Below are 22,129 nucleotides of genomic sequence, written 5' to 3'. Positions count from 1 at the left end.
AGTACTCCAGATGGGGCCTCACAAGAGCAGAGTAGAGAGGGACAATCACCTCCCAGAGGGACAATCACCTCCCATCATCTTATTGAAAAACAAAAAGCAATGGTTATATAGTAGATTATTCATCAGACGTAGCCACCCAATACAACTACTACTGGTTTTGGTACAGGCAAATTACATCATAATCTATTATTGTTAACCTGATTACAGTTTAGAAGAATCAACTTCTAATGATGTCTCTTTTCAGCAGACGGCACAAATGACACTACATTGGTGTTCCAAAAATACTACTTCTGTTTTTAAATGTTTAAATGTTTTTAAACATGAAGAGAAATAGCAGTGAGCTGCTCAGGATCCCAGGGGAACACAAAGGCAGAGTGATGAATGGAACCTCACAATCCCTGTTTGTAATCAATTCCTGTGATTACTGTCTCTCATCATCAGTATCATTTGTTGCCCTGCGCACAAATGTCTAGAATCAGTCTGGATTTGCCAGAGCTAAATGGTACAATGATTTCAATTCCTTTTCTTGAGGTATATTTTGACTTCGTAGTCATTAGTGCACTAATGTAATGAAGTCTATATAAAAATAGTAAATCATAGTAGATTAAAAAAACAAACAAACCAGGAACTCAACATTTCACGGAGTATTTGCAATATCCACATTAGACAGCCAATGCAGAACTACTGCTGAGATTGAGTAGAAAAACAAGGTACTGGTGAAACAGTTTAGTAGAAGTCACAGACCCCATTCACCTACCCAGGCAATGACATGTGGGTATGATCTGTTATGCCAAGGCAAAGGTCAGTTTAAAAAGTAAAAGTTGAAAGACAGCAAAGTTACAGCTTTGCACCATCCTCCTAAGCATAGAAACAGCATGAGAAAGTATAAGGTGTCTGAAGGAGAAGGCAAGAGGCAAGTAATCAAAGCTGGCATCACTGGCAGAGCAGAGACAGGAGTTGGCACTCCTCATTTATTAAACCAGATGGGGAAGGATCTTGACCACTTATCCTTACCCTGCAGGAAGATTAAAGAATTAGTATTTGATGCAACAAGATGGACACAAGGAGAGAGGCTCAGGTAACTGATTGGATTTGAAGGGAAAACCAAAGATAGAGAAAAGGATTAGAGTAATTGTAATTGCTACACTTAGGAGGCAAAAAACATTACTTCTACAGGCAAGAGCCCAGTGTTACTGTTGGCTATCAACATCAGGATCTATTTAGAAAATAATTCTAAACAATAACCATGGAAGTATTGACTGTGACTTCCTAAGAACACTAGTCAAAATTTATGTGCCAAAAATCTCTAGTGCCATTATACAAACAAGTCTAACTAATCCTACCTGATCCTTCCAATACTTGAAGAGAGCATATAAACAGGAGGGGGAATGGCTGTTTATGAGAGTGGACAGTGATAGAACAAGGTGGAATGGTTTTAGACTGAGAAGGGAGGTTTAGGTTAGAGATTAGGAGGAAGTTTTTCACACAGAGGGTGGTGGTGCACTGGAACAGGTTGCCCATGGAGGTTGTGGATGCCCCATCCCTGCAGGCATTCAAGGCCAGGCTGGATGTGGCTCTGGGCAGTTGGGTCTGGTTCAGTCAGCCCTGCACATAGCAGGGGGGTTGAAACTATTTGATCTTCGAGGTCCTTTTCATGCCAGGTCATTCTATGATGCTATGATGTTACTTAAATACCTGAGCACACATCATCCTAGAGTTAACACAGCCAAGTGAGAGCATCCTATGTGAAGACAGCATTTAATGAAATAACATAGAAATATCCTACTACATTGAAGAGCCACAAGCACAGGTGTAGGGAGCAGAAGAACTAGCAGAGGCCTCCTACTGCTGGAAAATAATACAACCATTCTTGTAAAAAGAAATCATAATATGTTGGAGCAAACAATATATTTGCCCATATTTAAGAAAACAAGGCTATACGAAATGAGGAATTAGTGCTTCCAAATTCTTTAGATGCCTGGTGCACATATTGGAATAATACATTTTGTTGTACACATCAAATAGGTTTTAAAGCATATAAAACCAGTCATCCCCCACACAAACTTGTGCTCACTTTTTGGAAATCAGCAACAAACCTTGACAAAAATACTTCAGATGTCCTATAGCACATCCAGCACATTCCATAAATAAAACATTAACGCACACATAATAAAACTGTTCAGAAACTTGTAGGTAATTTTTTAAGCAGTATCCACATGTCAAGAACAATACCAAAAAGATCTTGAAAAAGAATGAGCAGTATAGGAAATGGAAACAGTATTGAGTGGAAAGTACAGACTGGAAAACTGAGACATGAAAAAAATGAAACTGGATACGTGGGTAAATCTATACTGTAGATCACAATGCAAACTGTTTCAGATCTAAACTGTTGCATTATATCTTGAAATTACTAGAGTAATCCCAGTATACACCAAGGAGAACAGTCCCTATTCTCAATATCCTTTTTTGTCTGTATGTTTTTTAATTGTGAGTATTAGAATCTTAGAATTACAGAATATCTCAGGTTGGAAGGGACCCCTGAGGATCATTTAGTCCAGCTTCTGATTCCCCAAACACAAACCACGTATGATTTTGATACACTCTGGTACTGCTGAATCTCTTCCAGTTGTCCAGAGTCATGTGCTCACGAGCTCTGGAGGTAACCTCTCCAGATAAAGTCCTCAGTGCTACACTTGCGTGGAAAAAGCATGGGGAATTATGGTAAAATGAAATGACATTCTACATGTTTCTCACATCTTATCAGCAGCTGAGGAATAGACACACCTCTTGTAAAAATAATTTGCTGGCACTGTATTACTCAGATCTCTTTCAGAAACCTTTACATGCAGTTTTCCTGTCAGGTTTTCCCTTTCTCCTCTGTATTCATGGACTCTACATACTGGTAAGACGCTTGTCGGTTTAATCAAGAAAATAGAATAACACAAGAGCACTAAAACAGGACCTGCAACTGATGGAGTAAGACATTATGATGATGCTAGGTGGTTCTGAACTCATTAGCAGTGTTTTCATAGGCACAGATATTCACAGACTCAGAAAAGCCCAACAGTACTGAAGAGTGCCAGAACTGATTAGGGTTAAATTAACAGGAAATCACAGAAAAGTGCTAAAATTCCCAGTGCTCAACCCTCAGCAAGCGCAGCTGTAACTCCTTACAGTTCAGTACAAGAAACTCAAGACGTGGCAGTTTTAGAAGGTCAACATCTTTGTGTATGTGAACCAGCAATAAAGGCAAAGGCAGAATGAAACTGTTCTTTTGTATCTTATTGACTGTAGAATATTAGAAAAGAGCTCCATTTCTCCTTAAGACATGCAAGTTATCTGGCTGTCAGCTAAGGTTTGCCCAAAAACAAGCAGAAAGTCTACACTGCAGGATGCAGTCTGGCATTTTGGCCTTCAGGGAACACAAGAAGCAAAGTAAAAATTAATGAATTGTCAGTCAACAACATATTGAAATATCTTGTAGGGAAAGCCCCTAAGTGCAGGGCAAGAAAATAAATCCCACAGCACTCTGCCAATTCATACCTCTTAGGGGAGTAAGACAACACAGCGCTATAAACATCACTAGAATCTTGAACAAGCTCACCAGAGACTTACAAAACATGGTATGTTCCTATTTCCTCTTACTACACTGCAAATGAGAGTTTTATCTTTGTTTTCTGGTCACTGAGGAGAACAGAAGAAAATACTGCTGCATCCTGTTACCATAGGATATTGCCCCAGGACAATCTCTCTGAAAGGTTTCCTATGAACAGATTTTGTGGATGTACTATTTATAAGTGATAAGTGTTCATAGCACTCCTCCCTGCTTCTTCTTTCACAACACAGAATTACTGTTTCACCTCCATAGCTACCACTCAGCTTCCCGCTGCCTTCATGTCTGTGCACTCCTCAAACCTACACAAAATGGCCAAAAAGTACTGTCTACCCACAAGAAGACCTTTTATATAAGTCCTGCAGCATCAAAACAGACCACACAGAACATCAGGCAGAGGACAACCAGGCTGACTGGTTTTCCAGATCCCTCCGAGGTCAATTCTAAAACTACCTTGACCAAGAGTGCATTCTCCCTCCTACTGAAAGAAAATAACTCTTTTAGTTTGAAACCACTTCCCCCATAGTAGGGTCTGCTGTAACAGGACAAGGGGGAAATGTCTCAAACTAAAAGAGGGATTATTTAAACTGAATATAAGGAAAAAGATTTTCACAGTAAGGACAGTGAAAGCAGACAAGAAAAATCCCAGATACCAGCTGAGCATTAAATTAAATGGAAAAAAAGGTAAATTCAGTGTATTTTTTTCACTCAAGGATTAAAAAAATAGTTTGCTTTTACACTCCAAGAAATGTCTTGTGTCCCAGACATCCTTTGGAAAACATTATTTCTGGAAAGTTAAGTCAGTGAATTTCTCCCTTTAAAAGAGATCTTTCTCCATGTTTTTCCTTGACAAAAAGGAAATCTAGTTCCACCATTCTGCAAAAAAGTTATTATTATGTACTCATCAGCATCAAGGAGTCATACTCAGCTGACTTGCAGTGATGATCATGGAATCATTGAATGGTTTGAGTTGGAAGGGACCTTTAAGATCATGTAGTTCCAACCCCCTTCTATAGGCAGGGACACCTCCCTCTAGAGCAGGCTGCTCAAAGCCCCATCCAGCCTGGCCTTGAAGACCTTCAGAGAGGGGACATTCACAACCTTGCTGGGCAACTTGTTCCAGAGTCTCACTAACCTCACAGTAAAGAATTTCTTCCTGGTATCTAGTCTAAATCTACCCTCTTCCAGTTTAAAGCCTTTTCTCCTGTCCTGTTGCTACATGCCATTACAGAAAGTCCATCCCCAGCTTTTCTAATGATCCCTAAGTTCATCTTCTGTGGCATACAGAAAGCATCGGCTCTGTTCATGTCCCCTTATATCACAGAAGACACGTCTCACAGATACTCTGCAAACAACTTGAAGTATCATGCAAATTACGTGACTGTTCTGGAGGTCTCACAAGGTATTTCTCTACAGCCTTTAAGTGTGAATAGAGACAGAGCTTTTGAAGTGATCCACCTGGAGTGCAAGTTTTGGATTCCATTCTAGTGAAACTAAGCCAGAAGATACATTCCATCATGCACACAGCATGGCCCAACTGCTAACATATGCTCAGCCTCCACTGTTGTACCTAAAATAATAAAGCTTTAATTGTAGTTGCTTTTTTAAAAAAAGAAAAAGTTTTTTTAATAATTAACTAATCAGGTGGGGGAAAAAAAAAATGTTTTAAAATAAGGATTTATGTTTTGGGAGGTGTAAATATCATTAACAACCAGAAGGGGAGGAAGTTCAAACAACCAATAAAATACTTGCCCTAATTCCAAGTGAACCAGATACAAAAGTATTTCATTGACAGGAAAAAAAAAAAAAAAAAGCAAAAAAAAAAGCAGGTTTACAGATGAATTAAAATATATCCACACCTGCAGGCTTGAGAGCACAAGGCCAGCTTAATCAGAATCAAAGAAAAATTGAGAGGACCAAGCAGAACCACAGGAAATTAACTCACTTACCGTATCCTTACCGTAACAAGGCAAAAGCTGGAATAACTGCAGCTTCCTGAACGTACACAGTACTAAGAAAGGGAAACAAATCTCAAGAGCACCCAAGGTCCTGATGTCCCATGTACATGAAGCTTGTGCAATAGGCCAGAGAATTTACGTGCCTGCTACTCTCCAGTCACACATCCTGCAGGCATCAATAAATCCCATTCCTGAAGGCAACCAGGAAGGCAAACCAGGCGGTAGCTTCTGCAGCCCAGATCCTGCAGTTACCAGGATGCTATCCCAGAGCAAAAGAAGGGTGTAGGAGTGTTGGGGGAATAGAGGGAAGTAAAACAAAAACTTACAAGAGCTAATAATACAAAAATCCTATTTAGTTTTGTATATATAAAACAATTTCATTGCTTTCCTTTCAGTGGGTATCAGATGCAATAAAAAAACCCAACGAAATTAATTAAGCTCAAATGCCCAAGAAAAGACTTTTTTTTTTTTTTAATTAAAGAGCCATATAGATGGCCAGTCTCATGCTTCAACAGATGATGTTACTGAAGAATAAGTGATAGCAAACCTAACTCCTATTTAGTGCGACCACGGGTTTACCTATTCATAGAAATTGCTTTATTAAATGCCCAAGCTAAAAAAAAAAAAAAAAAAAAAGATAGCAAGCAAGAAATAGGCAGCTGCAGAGCTCCAGAAATCATTTTATGATGCAGCTTATCTTTTAGAAACGCACTAATAGCTGGTGGCCCACTCCATTTAACACAGAAGAGAGGCAGCCCTCTAGGGCACAGTGACATATCTTATCTGCTTGACTCACAGGCACGGATACAGGGAAGAGAATACAGGTCTGCTCAGCTAGATTCACACACAGCGCTGGAGGGTTGCTGAGGGACTCTCCTACGGCTCGTGAGTAGGATGGACTCAGGTCATGCTGACTCCCTTGTTAACAGAAACTGCTACCATACAGGTTGTAGCATAGTGCTTCTCTGGAGAACTTACCTGCTGAAATTCAATTCCATTTAATCATAGCCATTAAGACTACTAAGATGGCAGCAAAATCAAGTATACTGGCACACATGGTGAAAAGAGGGGCAGAAGAAGAAGGAAAGGAGCCTTTGGGGCACCTATCATAACCAGAGGGTACAGCATTTCAATGAAAACACACCAGTTTCAAAGGCCAAATGCATCTCCTTGCTAAGAGAACAATAAAAAAACAACAATGAACAGACAAATCACCCTCAAATATAAGGAAATCCTAATAAAACTCCTGTGCCATTCTGGACTTCAGAAATCTTGACAGAGAAAAAGCAGAAGTCCCCATGAAGCTCTTACTTTCCTTACACCCAGAGTATCCATGAAAGGAGGAAGCTTCACATCTGGAACCAAGGGCAGCAGACCAAGCATTAGCATTAGGAAGAGGTGATGTGGTAAAAAGTCAGTGTGCCAGCACATGAGAGCCAAGAAATGACACTGACTTTGCCAGAGCAATCAAGAAGGGAATGAATTGTTTACAAAGCGGTGAAGAATGAAAAGAAAGACAGGAAAGGAAAATGCCAGATACATTTTTGAGGGAACAATGTATATACACAAACAGTATAAATTACCATATGTGGCAAAAGCAGATAAACCAACTGGGGAGGAAAAAATGAGGAAAAGAAGAGAAAGATACAGTGTTATGATATTATCTAATCTGGTTCTCAAGGAACAGAAAGATGTTGTTACAGTCTCAGATTGATAAGAGCACATTCACATGGGACAAATGTAATGGACCACTTTAACAGTGAACGGATATCTCTTGCCTTGCCTATAGGGAGTCCTAAAAACTTACAGCCAGGAAGTAAAGGAGTAGACTTATAGCTACCTCATCACAACCACATTTTCTAACTCTGTTTTGTAATCTGAGTATTTTTGCCATAATGTCCACCACAAACTGAGAAACACTCATCAGTTCATTGCACACAACAGCAAATATACATATTACACATTTCAAGTTGTGCAAGGACCATTAATCACAGTACAGTCAAGCTACTAAAGCCAAAAATAAAAGTCAACATCCTGGTTTCTTCAAGAAGCCAAATACTATGGATACTGTTGATTAGTTACAATAATATGTGTTATTTCAGAAGGGTCATTAAAAGTAGTTCTGTTACTCCTGACTCCTAAAATACAGATTTTTAGTGTTTTCACCACCAAATTGCCAACACCTTGGAATCTGTTACTGGGAAAAAGGTTGTCATAAACATAACATTTGCAAGGAGGACAAGGCAAATTACTTGCTTGTTACTGTGACTTTCTTTCGTATATCAGAACTCACTGGTAAGGTGTCACCTATGAAGTACCAAGAGAACCATTTGACTCTGACACAAAACAGTGACAATTTCAAGACCTCACCTAACATGACAGAACAGCTGGACTACATGGGAACAAAAGCCATGTAACCACTGCTCTTTTCTAACAACAAAGCTCTTCACTATCACTCACGAGTTGGCATCAGCTCTAAGAGAAACAAAGCAATGTTTAAGTTCATTCTTCCTTGCCCTCATTCAGACTTGGGGTGCCTGACACCCTAAGCAGTTTTATGCTTTCTATAGCTATAGTATCATACCTTAAAGACAACTATGCTGCCCACGTTATCTCTGCTCAGAGGTTCCCATCAGGATCCATAGTTTTTGCCCTTGACAGCATGGTAGCTGCTTGCCAGCTCTGGACCAAGGAACAGTCAGCAAGCTGCCAGTAAGAGAACACTGATTTCATTCACTCTGGGATCTTACCAATTCCATCCTGTCAGTAAACTTTAATAACCTGCTTTAATAAGCCTAAGCTGATTTACTAGACTGTACTTCTTTTTAACCTACCAATATTGTTCACATTGGAAGATCATCTTGAAATCACACCATGAAGAGGTTTTCATTGTTTGAGCCAGCTTAAACAGCTGCAAATAGAGTAGCAGTAGGCCCTGTTCAATATAGGTTGCAACCTTAAATACAAGCAAGCAAACAAACAAACAAAAAACCACCACATAATTAAAAGCACACTGATATAACTGAGGGAAATCTGTGAAGTTCTGCCCTTCCACGACCTGAGGAAGGTGGGATTGTGAGTATTAGGGGGATACTTTCTTCTAATATGTTTGCTTTGGAAAGCTGCCATAATACCATTATCAGTTATTCATATATAGGTGCATATGTGTACTGGGGGCCCTCCAAAGCGAAGGTTCTGGTCAACAAAGTAGTGGCATACAAACTGGAAGAATGCAGGACTTTCTTTCACACTAGTAAGAAGCCTTTCATCAGCACTTTACCTTTCATCTCTCACCCTTCTAACTTGCTGTTCCCTCCAGCAATGCAGCATTTGCCATCAATCACTCCAAAGAGCAGGTTAGGCAAGTGGAGCCCCAGACACTGGCTGAGGAGAGGCACTGCATCCCAGCCCAATCCACAGCACAGCGTAGCTGTAGACTGACAAGGGGACACAAATAGGGAACAGAAGAAAACACAGGAGGAGGCACAGATACAGGAGAATCCATCTCCCCTGCAGCAATGCCTGTTTTCTGACAGAAACACAACACAGATCTGTGCATCAACGAGTGGCAGGAGTGACAGACTGAGCCTGAATACTTCTCTTATTACAGGGAAAAGTAGATTAACCAATTCCTCCTCTTTCCCTAAGAGAAACCCCTAAGTGAAGGTAAACATAAAGAGGACAGAAAGTACATTTCATGAAAAAAGTGCTTCTTGGCAGCATCTAAATTTGAAATTGCTTTTGACACCTCAGCTCACAGCATAGATTAAGGATTCAATGCTTCTAAACACACATTTGGCAGCTGTCTCTCTCGTCTATTCATTCAATTCTGAAATAGCTATAATGCAGTATTCAGATCCCACAAACAGGCTTCACTACCTTGAGCCTCTGTTCCACATCTCTATAATTTCCTTTGCATGTTAAAATACATTTCCAGAAACAGGCTGGCAAACAGAAGATGCAAAGAGTAGCTTTCAAATGAATACGTCCGCAGGGTGCCAGAAATAAGAACTGGAAAGATCAGAGCTCAGATCATCTTCTGGTGTTCAGACAATAAACAGGTCATAGATTACAGTGTTCTCTGATGATAACAAATAAGGCTATTTTCAAGATACCTTTTTTTTTTTGTTTTTTTCCTACAGAACTGTCGTTTGAGACACATTTCACTTCCTGTTCAACAGCATTAAATTTATTAAAACATTGTTAGTACTAAAAAACATATTGTAAAGTGCTGCATTTGTGGAGAACTAATATCATTTGGACAGTATCTGAATTCAAAATACTTTATTTTCAAGAAAGTAATTTAAGCAGGTAATGTCAACTTCTTTAGGGGAATACAAAGCACATAAAAATGTTATCAAGCACCAACATCAGCAGCTTAGTTCGTGATCCAATTCAGTTAGTTGACATCACTTCATTTCTCAGACTTCTTGAAGCATCAATGATGAGGCTTGCACAATTCAGATACCGCTCACATGTGACCACTTACATTCTGATCCCAGTGGTGGACTCAAGAGTGCTTCCAAGTGCCAGCCCCAGCCACATCCCATTGTCAGCCACAAGACAGACCCAATGCTACACCACTTCTTCCTGCTTCCCAGCCTTCACTTCTATAGCAATAAAACCAAGGAGCATAGATCGAAAAGAAATCATGCCATTACCCTACCAGGACATATCTCCAGTATGGGACACACTCAGGGTCAGGGCAGCTACAGCCAACAATGACTTTTCGGGTAAAGACCTAATGGGCAGCTAACAAATAATATGCACTACTCTGAACAAACACAGACCAAACAAAATAGTATTACAAAATGCAGCACCACTTACTTTTATAAAGTTCAGTCATAGATTTGTTTGAGTTGGAAGGGACCCTGCAATGAACAAGGACACCTACAGATAGAACAGGTAGCTCAGAGCCCTGTCCAGGCTGAGCTTGAATGTCTCCAGGGATGGGGCATCCACCACATCTCCAGGCAGCTCAGCTTGCAGCTCAAGATCCAAAGCAGAGGTGGGAGATGTTTCTGGCTTATCCACAGTCCTCAGTCCAGCTCTGAGCCTGCACGATCTCTCATCTCAGCCAGCAGTTTGCTGGACAAAGCCCACTGCAGGCATTAAGCTCACCAACAACTTTGTCATGTTATAAAAATGTTATGCTAATAACAGTGTGTACCTGATGGCCAGACTCCTCTTCATCTCATCTCTGTGCCTCAACTTGTGTTTTCAACACAGATGAGAATTTTAAGTATAAGCTCTCAGAGTCAGAAAAGAATCTTCAGATTAAAAAAAAAAAAGAATTATCTTACCAATGTGTAGCAACAAAAAATGCCTACCCAAAAATGCCATGTGAAGTAAAGGCTGAAATGTGAGATATAGGGAGAAAAGAAAAACGAATTGCTTACCTATGAATAGAAAATGAAGCAACGGATCTAATGAGGGATGCCACAGCTCCAACCTTAGCAGCTTCCACTGCTCCCAGTGATCTGTACCGCACAGTTTCACCATAACTGATGAAAGGTTGGTTGTAGACAACGATCTTCCCCTTGGCCTCTTGAGCTCTTCTGTGCAGCTCATCGAATGAGGCTACCACGATGACTTCCGCTGTAATTCCTGAAAGAAAGCATTACAGTGCTTTTACAGCTTTCTTGTAACTCTCCAAAAGCCAGTTTTAACAGAAAGAAAAACAGGGGCTGTACAGAACACAGGAAAGCAGGCTCAATTCCGTACTGGCAAAGGAAGACTATGTAAAAAGCTTCACTAGGGCCTTGTACTAAACAGCTGCAATAGTGCCCTAAACCAGCTACATGCAGTGCCACATTTGAAGGACATGAGGGAGACATGGAAGGAATTCTGTTCTCTAAATGTGCTTTAGTGCCTCACCACAGTCATTAACACGTTAAAAACATTTGCAAAAGCTGCCTATGGGATTATAATAAGAAAGATGGAATTGCTTTGATACGTTGCTAACCAACTCGGCTTAACATCAGACACATGAAGGCATATATTTATAGACTAAAACAGATAATTATCAAATCCATAAATGAAATTAAAGCTTCACGGCTTTAAAAAAGAAAATGTTGCAGCATGTCTATAAATTAAAAAACAAAAACAAACAAGACTTTTCTTCCAAACATAGAATGGATGCCTGAAATGTTAACATTGCACATTTAACCTAAAAGCCATCAGTGAAAACTTTAATTAAAAACAATGGTCTGGTAAGGAGTAGGGATTTGCTGAAGAAGTCAAACTATCAGATTTGAAAAAGCAAATGTTCCTCCTCAAACTGTAATACATGAAAAGGAGTGACAAAAATACAGGAAGGTCACCTTTCCTAGCATCTATATCCAGGCTCATGGCTTCTTTAAGAAGAAATTATGGCATACTTCAAACTACAGAAACTGTTACACACAAAAAATCTGGTTTCTTAAGAGCGCACCGCTAGGAGAGCACGAGACACCAACTGCTGCAGGAAAGGCCGGTGGATTTTAGCTACAGGACTAACCTAGTGTGAGATGTGTAAAAATTTTAACCAAGTAACTATTCGGATCCTTAGCTTTACAAGAAGAGGCACTGAGAGCCAAAGCACAGAATCACCTTCAAATTCTACTTCATTGTTGTTGGCAGGTAGGCGAGAGTGCTAACAGACTCCAGCTGTGTCTACTGAACTGGAGGTCCCAACGCCTACTAAGGAGCATCCCTCTGACAGAATCATTCTGCAGATGGAACCATGCCACTGGAAATAGAGCCAGCTATCTGCAAAATCTCATTTCTCACAAGAAAATTCAAGGTCTCAGTAGGCTGATGCTGCAATCTGTGTCTTATACTAGCTCCCACTGCAGCTGAGTTGCTCATCCCAACGCTCCACTTGGGTCACACAGCATTGCACTGGGAGGACAGACATTGCATTGCAGCCTGTTCAGCAAGGGAAGCAAGGAGTGTAAGTGGTGTTGGCACTGCTTTGCTGCATTAATGAACAAATATCCACTCTGGGTGGTTTTTAGAGAATGCCACAGGCAGCCAGCAACTATCTATAATATCTAAGAAGTGTCAGGAACCAGCACATTTACCACCCTGCCCTGACAGCAGGCCAGGAGTTCATGTAGGGTGCTTTTTGGGAGTTAAAGTCAAGGATTAGATCTGCAGCCTCCAGCCCAGGGTCTCTGTTTCTCAGTGTTCCCAAAGCAGCTAAATAAAGCCATCCTTTGACAAAATAAAACAAAGGTTCTCTCTGCAAGTTTAACTTAAATGGCAGCAAGTTATATGTAAAGCATCTATTACAGCACCTTCCATGACAAAACAGAGTTCACTGGTGTAACTTCTGACTAATCCAATGTCTCATTCGCATTTTAGCCCCATTTGATTCCATTTCACTCTCATCTATTAAAGCCATAAGAACAATGTTTAGTTTAAATACATATGTGAGCACACACATAAAGCCCCCCAAGACTTCCAGTGTGAAGGCAGAAATGGAAAAAAAAGGCCCAACAGTTTTTCTTAAAGGAGAATGGATTGCTCCTTATAGAAAAGAGAAGTGTCTCACCTCACCAAGCCTTTAACCAAACCAATCAAACTCTTCTTGCATCTCCTACCGCTCCAGCTCGGCTCCCCATCCCTAATGCTCTTCTATCCCTTCCTTACTACTGTCATCACCTGATCCAGAGCTTGTGAGTGTGTTATTGAACAGAGCGTTCAGAAAACCTATTTAAGGAGGGAGCTGAATGGCCTGCTTACTTAGGCAAAATACGGATTATAACCTGCACGGTCCAAGAGATGAAAGACATTTGGGAATTAGGTAAGTAAACCACATGAAGCCTAGAAGAAAGAACTCTGAACATGACAGATTTGGCTGACGGCATGAAGCTGAAGCCTACTTAGTTCTTGCTGTGTGAAAGATCATACTTGTTGGGTTGGCCAGTGAGCAGAAGCATCTGCATAGTGCTACCATTTTCCTTTCATTTCTCACATTAACCAGTAAACTGCGCCATGCCATTTCTGAGAACTGAGGTACAGGAAAAATGTTAATGACAGGAACTAGCAATGAACTGAAGTACTACAGTTTTCTGTACACAGAAGTGTATGTTTGTATCTGAACACTTGGCTAAGCCACAATGTTGGTCCTACTGCCAATTGAAATAAATGGCGCTGCATGTATTAGCAAGGTCTGAAATTCTTCCCAGGCAGAAGGTAGGTGAGATGGATTACAGTTACTCTTGATTAGCTGCAGAAAGTCCAATGATACGTATTCTAAAAAAGCACCCATAAGTCAGCTATCTGTGCTGCTGCCATACGTCACAAGCCTGACTTCTTGGCATGAATAATTCTATCAGGACAGCCATTGTCCCAGCACCTGCTTACCTGCCAGCAATGATGCTAGAACTAGATTAGTTCAAAGGGAATTCCCCCAAGAAGCAACTTATTATCTTCAAGATTAAATGCACCGAGAAGTTAAGAAATTTTAGTACCTGGAGTTATGCACCTGTCTATATTAGTAACAGGTTTCAAAGAAGAGCAAGAAAAACGATAAAATCCATCCTATAATTGTGTTTTAAGAACTGATGAATTCCTATTGGAACAACTCAATGGAAACCTCACACAGAACATTGCTGACATTCTTGGCCACGGCAGGGCAAGACATGGCAAGATTTTAATGTATCAAGCATCATGAATTTCTCAGATTTGAGAATCCAGTCTCTGTTTTTATTTATTACCATCCTACAGTTCTTAACTGCATACAAATTTGACCCAGTTAGTCACTATGGGATGCTGTATTAAAATAGAAGAATTTAGAGAAGTCAGAAAGAAGTATTATTTGCATACTGTTTAATCTTCCTGGATAGTGAACTGCTGATTACTCAATTAAGGCCTACATTACTGTCTTTTTTCTTCTCCTGGTCTCATTTTTGTCATCTACATGAAAAGAAACAGTCCTCCGGGAATCTAGTTACAAACATAATTGCAGTTATCAATCAACATATTTTTTAATAACAGCAAATGAGCCACTGATCCATACATACTTCTATACTTCATTAATTCACATTGTATGTGAATAAGAATTCCAAATTCTCTTACATATCACGCAGTGGAACCGTGGTGCTGCTGATCAATATTGCTGGTACTTCCATTGCCAAGTAAATACCCTGATGGACAGGGCAATTTTTGCTTAAAACAATTAAAATACATTATTCCCAGGTCTAGACACAACAAATTTGGATAAGACACCAATCAAATCTCCACTAAACATTCCTGCGTGTTATGCACTGAGAATAGGTAAACAAATACTGCCTAAAATCCCAACACAAAAACACAAAATACTGCCAGTTGCTCTGATAAAGGTCGAGACGTTTAACCTGGACAAGAATGCATCTAAAACATGTCCCAAACTCTGAAGCCACGGCAGCAGGAGGAACCACTGCCTCCACTGACAACAGAATCATTAGGACACCTCAACCAGGATAACAGGATGCTTCTTCATGGTAGGAAGTAGACAAAGAAAGAATAGGAGCAGCAGCACATCACAACATGTGAATCCCCCCTGAAGACAGTGATGCTGCTGATGCCTTTGTTTCTTTTCCACCGCCACTCTTCCTCAGATTTCTCCATTTGCACCTCATCCCACTCACAAAGCTGATGAAGGAACCAGAAATCTGCTCCATCAAGGTATGTTGAAATCCAGGTTGATTTTACCTATTAGAAGTCTCAAGTTTTTGTGACTGGCTGATTGAGTTATACTTCTGGAGTTGGGGGGGAAATTGTTGAAACAGAAGAAGTTTTTTCAGTAGAAGAGTGAAACGGCAAATTTAGTGTTGAAAAATAAAATTGGGTAAGGGACTCGCCAAGATATACTATCAAGGCTTAGCAACCTCTAAAATCAGCCCAGAAAACATTTTCCCCCTCAACTATGTCTTACTTCTTCAATGTTTGACCTTTATCTTAAGGTCTGAGGTCTTTTTTCTTCCTGTTTATGCCAAACCAACCACAAAAGGACCCTGCTCCAGACTGGTTTGTTTTGTGCTTTACTAGAAGAAAGAACCGACTCTCTCCTTTGTGTGCATTTGCCAGAACACAGAAGAAGCAAAGCAAAAACCTCTGCTTTGGTGCAATTTCTAAAGTAAACAAAAGTAAAACTATTTCTCAGTGGCACTCCATGTACAGCGTACTTAACCTCGTCATATTAAATGCCTAGGAGAAGACTTTCTTGCATTCCTGTGTGAAGCAAAGGATTACACAAAGTTGTCACTCAGCAAGGGGGCCTGTGCCAAATGCTTTCCGATGGAACAGCTTTCAATGAAGAATTAACTCGTATATGCAATTCTATAATTGTAAGCTATGAATAAGAGCTAGCATCCATCACATTTTTACATATTTTTATAAGCATGTTGCTTTTGAGCTTTCTCCAGGAAGCAGTTCAGCTTGCCCCAAAGGTTCCATAAAATTCAACAAAATATTCAGAAAAACAAACCCAAATTCTGGGTCTACTCATCAAACTAAGGTTTGGTGTCTGACTAAAGCAAATGAAAGATTCACATCATCACATTTTTTTCCTCCCTCAAAAGCCATTAGCTCTGACTGAAAACTTAAAATACTCTTTACACCCAAGCAACGTTCTTGCTCCATCAACACATATCAACATGTTGAAAACAATTGTAATATGAAGAAAAGACCAAATAATTTAAGGCAAACTGTGAAATGAAGAGGAGGGGTATTATCAAGTAATATTATTTTGCAAAATATGAATATGCTTTTGGAAAATGTGATCTCACCTACTCTGTGGAACAGAAAACAGAATTACTTCACAAAACTAAAATTACATGGGAGAGTTATCCAAAAGGATGAGGCTCTTCAGTTCTGTTGCACAGCACAGAGACTAAATACATTACTCAGTTCTCTACGAAGACAGAGAAAAAAATAAACAGCATATAGCACTTAGGTTTTCAACAAATGTGACTTACAATTTCCAGCAAGTACTCGATCTTACCTCAGCAGTTTGGTTTCAATAACATGAAGCTTACTGTGCAGCAGTAAATCCTGTTACAAGAGGGCCATACTTGACACCCAGCACGATGCCCTTGAAGACAGTGAAGTGGGACAGCACGAGGTACTGTTAGAGCAGCACTACAGCAGCTGGTGTTCCCAGGACAGCCCTGAAAAGGACATGGGCTTGCTAAACAGCCTGCATGGAGTCATGCAGGACCCAGAAAAACCAGCTGCTGAACATGCCCTACTCCAAGTAAGGAAGGAGCACTGAGAGCAACCCTTCCCTTATGAGACAGACAGATGCCAGTCACTGCAGGCCATTCCCTGGGAGTGAAGTGGTAGCACCCTTCTGTACACACATTTCCCATGCATTCAGAATACATCACTAGTATGAGGTAAGAGACTCAGCCTGGGCTTTCCAGCTGCCCAGAAAGCACCTTAAGTACAATGACACCATACAGAGTCATGATCTGAAGATTGATTTTTCTGCTGCTACTAGTCTGTACAGTTCACATGCATATCCATTAAAGCACAGACTGGAACTCACGTCCTTCCCAGACAGTATGCTTACCCCAAACCACAGAGCTACTCCCACTCTCTAAATCTTCAAAATGCCACCAGCCCAACTTCAGTTCCAGATGCCAGGCTGCTGAACAGCACAGCACCAGAAGTCCTTAATGGAGTTTCTACATTCCAAGAATAACAGCAGTGTTATTATCACAGTGTTGCTCTAAGTAATAAATAAAAAAAAGCAATCCAGGCATCCAAGACTTAGTCTCTTGGTCTCAAAACATGAATCAATTGCACCCCACGCACTGAAAAATGGGGATCCACTGAAGATGGAAGTAGAGCTTTGTTCAATTTCCTAATACATTTCACCACTGAGAACTGAAACAAGAGGATTCAGAGCACTGGGGGAAGCTACCTCAGACAAGACTGAGGCCAGATCACTGCTTTCAGCAGCATCCTTGGCTTAAAAAGACTGAGCCTATGGCAACTATATGCTCTTAACAGCTTCATGACACATTATCATCCCTATTTTATAAACAACAGCCTGGAATTAAATTCTTATTATGTAAATGGCAAAACTCCCACTACCTTCTGTAAGAGCAAGACTGGACCAAATGTTGTTGATAGTTAAACAAAAAAATCCCATAACTCTTAACAAACAAACTAGGAAAAAGTCTGCCAAGGTATCATTTTTACATTCACCTAATTTCAGTTTCACTGCTACAATCAGTACAGAGAAACCTGAGGATGCTCCTTTCTAGGAGAGGTACTTAGAGCAGGACACATTATTCTCCTTGTCAGTAGTTCTTTAAAATATCAGGGTCAGACAAGCATCAGGAAAAATAAAGTGCATTTTAAAACACATGAAAAAAAAATATGATTTCTTTGATACTTTATGGTCAAACATCTGCTAAACTACTATTTTTCCTCAATTACAGGATACTCAAAGCAACAATTATATTTGTTTTGCTCAGAATTCTGGGGATATAATCAGCACTACCAGAAATCAACACAACCTCTATATATATATCTCTATGTTTTGCCAGTGCTGAAACACTGGAAATGAGACAAGGACATTGACTAAATATGGTAAACCTCTAGTTTCTCAGCCTCCTAAACTGAGCACTTTCTAACATTTAATCCTGTCTGTAACCTAGGAATACATTTCCTTGAGGTGGTAACCACTTTCAGTCCTTCCTGACTTCTACAAATCCAGGTCACTCTGCATTTCATGTTTCTTTTCTCCCTAACACTATGACAAGCATGAAAGTACCTCCCTCACTGTAACAAGGTCAAAGGAAGAAAAAACTTTCTCTTTGACCCAACATCTTCAAATCCTGGGATACATTAAAAGGGAATAGAGCTTTTTTTTCCACTTAAATAAAAATTATAATCTTTCCTGCCCTGCCCTTTTTGTTGAGTAAATCAGACTGAATCTGGGAATTTGACATCTTGCCCATAGTCCTGAAAAAGACAGAGAAACATGGATTTTATCCATGAGATCGCAAGGTCCCAAGAAGCATCTTGCACATCACAACTGTCTTAGCCTCTAGTTAGACAAGCAGCTCTGTGTCAAACTCATACTTGGGCCAAAGTGGGTAAAACCAAGCAAATCCAATAAATGGGCAAAGTTCTGTCCATGTCCCATATGTTTTTCAGTCCCAAAGGTGTAGGTTAGATAGAACACCAGCAGGAAGTAAATATCCCTTTTATCCAGGAGCCAACACTGGCTCAATGTCCAAGGCTAAAATACTACTGCTGCTGAGGGCTTCCTGATTCTTTCTCCAAGTGTTGTGGGGTTTTTTCCACACATTTGCAGCATACACTGAAATGGAAAGTGAGCAAACGTAGCATGTGCTCTGGCTATTTGGTTGCTCTTAGGAAAGATAAGTTTGAATTTCCAGAGACAGAAGGGAAAATGAATCCTCTCTTTCCAACATGGGAAGCCAGGCTTCTAACCACTGTTACGGTACTGCCGTTTCAATAAAGAGCCCTTCAGACAGCTAGCTCTGGGAGCAGAGCTCCAAAAACAGCCGGAGGGGCACTCAGGAATGATGGAGTCCAGTATGAAACACTCAATACACATGAAGAGAAGCAGCTTGTAAAACTTCTACCAGTGCTTCCTACTTTCTTAGCTCATCAGCTCTCATGACTGGTGGCACATAAAAAAATAGGGGGAATACAGAATATGGCTGAGAGGATGTAAAAGCAAGAAACAGTCCCTTGAGCCTACCACAGGGCAGGGAGTCATCCCCTCCTGCCTTCACACTGACTCTGAAGGACAAAGTTCAGCAGTGCTGTCCTCTGGTGTCAGCAGGGATCAGCAGTGCCAAGGAAGGGCTCTGTCAAGGCTTCACAGATATCATTTTGAGCACTGAGATATCTGAAACATATCCCCATGGGAATACGGTGATTTAAACACACAACAACCCTTAAGCTAACACCTAACACCTTTGGGATCACCTGTACAGTTCCCAGAGTACAGGCACTAATGGCCAGACCAAAGAGCAGCCATCTTACAGCTAATACTCAGTGTCCTCCTGGCACAACCAAGCATGGCTGATCTGCACAACCTCACTCTGCGCAGAAACAGCAAAGCTATGCCAGCAGAATCAGCATTAAACATCTTGTATCAAGTTGCATTATTTTGATTACAAGATGACTCACGTTCCCACAGCTTCTTGGCTAAAACAAGAGAAATCAGATATTCCCTGACTGAGGGAAATGGTTCAAATATTTTAAATGCACTGTATGGCAGCCTTCTATCCCTATTTCTCAAGAAGAGAGCAGAGTGACAATCACTGGTTGAAGCAGAAGGATCTGGGAATAAATTCCTCAGAAGCAATGAAGCAGCGGTGTTAAAAAGCTTAAATATATGATTTTCATGGCATGTTCAAGATGAGATGCGCTTTAGGGCCTACTGTCAGTTTGAGGGCACTCGGCCCTCAGGGGTTACAGGGGGGGCTGGTGAGCTTTCGGGCATGGCAACCTACCACAGCTCACACACAGCAAGAGGAGGGCAGAAAAAATCTCAAGAACCACGAACAATAGGGTAGGTTTTAAGTGAAAAACAAGTCATTTCCTCAAGAGAATTCCACCACACGTAAGAAGTTGTCACAGAATCACAGAATCAAAGGGGTTGGAAGGGACCTCCAGAGATAATGGAGTCCAACCCCCCTGCCAAAGCAGGTTCCCTACACCAGGTTGCACAGGTAGGTGTCCAGGTGGGTCTTGAATATCTCCAGAGAAGGAGACTCCACAACCCCCCTGTCTGCTCTTTGGAAGAGAACTGATTATCATCCAGCTTTCTCACACCAATATCTACATCTCTTCAGAAACATGGCTGATCTCGAAGGTAAGAAAAAAGGTGAGGAAGAAAGACGATGCTGTATTTCTACCAGTAGAAACCAGCTCTGAAAATAATCTTCAATCATCAGTGTATCAAATGTACAATTTGTAAGAAAATTATGAGTATAATGTCACATTTTATGTCCTAAATTTCTTTCCTTATAAAGGAACATGATAGCATTTGAAGCCACCTAGGAGTAAGTCTATTGTTATTTATGCAGAACGGAAGAAGCAATGAGGAACCTCAGCAGAGGAGCAGGATGTTTGCAAACAAGTTTTCATGTTAAAGAAAAGGGTATGGATTTAAATGAGGGTCAGGATTCAAGTGGAATTTTACAGCTCCATTCAACCAAACTGAACCTAATCAAACTGCACCACAACCATGTCAGGCGTAGAAGTACTTGGTGAATTAGCATTTTGTCTTGCAGAACCATGCAAGCGGGAATCAAACTTTAGTTTGTCCATTGAGAGAAAGTACTTTTAGAGGTATGATACAGTTTGGTGTTAAAAGAATTACCTTCTGGAGGAGTTGCAACACTGCTCCCAAGTCCCAGAATACCAATACTGTGATTCCTTGGTTCCAGCATCATGGCAAACTCTTCTCCTCTTTCCCAGTGAGGTACTTTCACAGGTTCTAGGTGCACATTCTCCAGCCCATCTTTCTGCAGGGCACTGTACATATACTTGATGGCTGCATCTAGATTTTTTGAACCACTTAGTCTAGGTCCTATGGTATCAGCAAAAACAGCTAATCTTTCATAAGATCTGTTCTGAGCTTTTCCATAAACAGCAAGATCAATAATAGCTTTAGCAATATCATTATAGCCAGCTATCTCATTTCTGATGCCTTCAAATGTTTTTGGGTAACTGCCATCTCTGCTCAAAGACTTGCCAGCACATTGTGGCAATAAGTTCATGAAAAATATTAACAACAGGTACTTCATTCTTTCTCTCTTTTCTTCTCCGCAGATGTCCTGTTGGAAGAGAGAAAAAGAATATTTAAAGATTATACAGTTATCAGCAATAGTGTCCCTTGTTATTTGGATTGGCAGACAAACCAAAATGAAAAGCGATCAGTTCATCATGAAAAAGCTTTGATCAGAACTGTCAGGAAAGCAAAATCAACTTGTGGACACAATTATTGAAAACAAATGAAAAAGATACTTAGACAACTGGACACAACCTTTGTTGTGGTCTTCAGAAATGCCTGTGGAATGCAGCATCTCTTTAAACCATTGTATCCTTCACTGAATAAAAACCCTGAGCTGCTCTCATCCAATAAGAGCTCTGTAGCTCCTTTCTGCTAGAAGCAGGATTTGCCAGAAGTGCTGAATTCAATGTCTCCACACAAAACATCTGGACAAAAATATTTCTTAAACCATTCATGAATAAAATTGCTTCTTAATCTCTATCTTCATAACCAGGAAAGCACTTTCTCTCATGCTAGAAATACATCAGAGAAATTTAGGTCCAATGAGCCCATAAGGAAAGTATTAACTTCTTCACTGCACAAACGCATGATTACCAGAGAAACCAAACATTTTATTAACAGGTTTATCAGTTAAGGAGTGACTTCCCACAACCACACTGCAGAGAGGAGCAGTGCAAGAAGTGCTAGAGCCTAACATTAACCTTTATTCTTGTCACGGTTTGAACTAAAAATCCACCTGCGTCCCGCCTGTGAACAGGGCGTAGGTCCCGAGGGGGCCCTAGGCGAAAAGGAAAAAGT

At 40.5% G+C, this 22,129-nt stretch overlaps 1 protein-coding gene across 2 annotated transcripts in view; it reads right to left on the bottom strand.

The window, feature by feature from the left end:
* The window catches only part of CPQ (carboxypeptidase Q), a 146,129-nt gene that overhangs the window by 110,218 nt on the left and 13,782 nt on the right, over positions 1–22,129 (bottom strand). For both annotated transcript variants that reach the window (XR_004306273.1, XM_015856153.2), the window contains exons 2-3: positions 20,918–21,374; positions 10,971–11,178 (exon numbers count right to left, since the gene is read on the bottom strand). Coding sequence is in view for 1 of the 2 variants with exons in the window: in XM_015856153.2 (XP_015711639.1) it covers positions 10,971–11,178; positions 20,918–21,344 (635 nt within the window). In the remaining variant the exon portion in view is untranslated. The remainder of the gene's footprint in view (positions 1–10,970; positions 11,179–20,917; positions 21,375–22,129) is intronic.

Source organism: Coturnix japonica, chromosome 2 (assembly GCF_001577835.2).
Source record: "Coturnix japonica isolate 7356 chromosome 2, Coturnix japonica 2.1, whole genome shotgun sequence".
Lineage (NCBI taxonomy): Eukaryota > Metazoa > Chordata > Aves > Galliformes > Phasianidae > Coturnix > Coturnix japonica.
This window is presented reverse-complemented; position numbering and strand designations above follow the sequence as displayed.